The 757-nt window shown below is 49.7% G+C and overlaps 1 protein-coding gene across 1 annotated transcript in view; it reads left to right on the forward strand.

The window, feature by feature from the left end:
* Nucleotides 1-141, forward strand: part of SOX8 (SRY (sex determining region Y)-box 8) — a 2,376-nt gene extending 2,235 nt beyond the window's left edge. The window contains exon 4 of the mRNA XM_009329415.1: nt 13-141. Coding sequence (XP_009327690.1) covers nt 13-141 — 129 coding nt within the window. The remainder of the gene's footprint in view (nt 1-12) is intronic.
* The last annotated feature ends 616 nt before the right edge of the window (nt 142-757 follow it).

The following is a 757-nucleotide window of genomic DNA, read 5'->3' on the forward strand; positions in this document are numbered from 1 at the left end:
ACCCTTCCCCAGTCCCCCTCCTCCCCCCCCCCCCGCCGTCCCTACGCGACGCCCATCCTCAACGGCTTGTCCATCCCGCCGGCCCACAGCCCCACCGCTAACTGGGACCAGCCGGTCTATACGACCCTGACGAGGCCTTAAAGGCTGCGCGGAGCCCCCGAGGGCTTCCCCGACATATGCACTAATGAAGGAATGAAGACGAAGAGCGTGGAGTGCCGCGATAGTTTCCGAAGTGCCTCCTGAGCCGCTGGGAACTCTGCTCGTTGCGACTGGATGTCCCCTTGCTTCAAAACTCTCCAAAAGGACAGAGCTCTATTTTTCTTTAATTAATACAATTTTAAAAAATAAAAAAAATAACTAAAAAAAAAAAAAAAGGACCGGCGATTCCTTTTGAATAAATGAAGGACAAAACCATTCGACTCCTCTGTGAGGACTGAACTGAACTTACTCGTCGTGGAAGTTGACAAGTGCAAAAGTGGAGCAGGGGGGTGGGAAGGGGGGGGGAAGAAAAAAAGCTGTTTGAGACTTTAAGGGTCTATTGCAATGTGAGGAACGGACCAACCTTGAGGGCAAGAACTCACTCGGACCAACGCGGATGAAACCCGAAAACCCGGCTCTTCCGTGGAACAATCTCGTGGGAACAAACGAGTCTGGTGGGACCAACCAATTAAATGTCTGAAGTGTTTGTTTTTTTAGTCAAGAGTTCTTCTAAGCAAGGTTTGGCTGTAATTAACATTTTGTTTTGTTTTTTGGAAGC

Source organism: Pygoscelis adeliae, unplaced genomic scaffold (genome assembly GCF_000699105.1).
Source record: "Pygoscelis adeliae isolate BGI_AS28 unplaced genomic scaffold, ASM69910v1 Scaffold467, whole genome shotgun sequence".
In the NCBI taxonomy this organism is placed as follows: Eukaryota; Metazoa; Chordata; class Aves; order Sphenisciformes; family Spheniscidae; genus Pygoscelis; species Pygoscelis adeliae.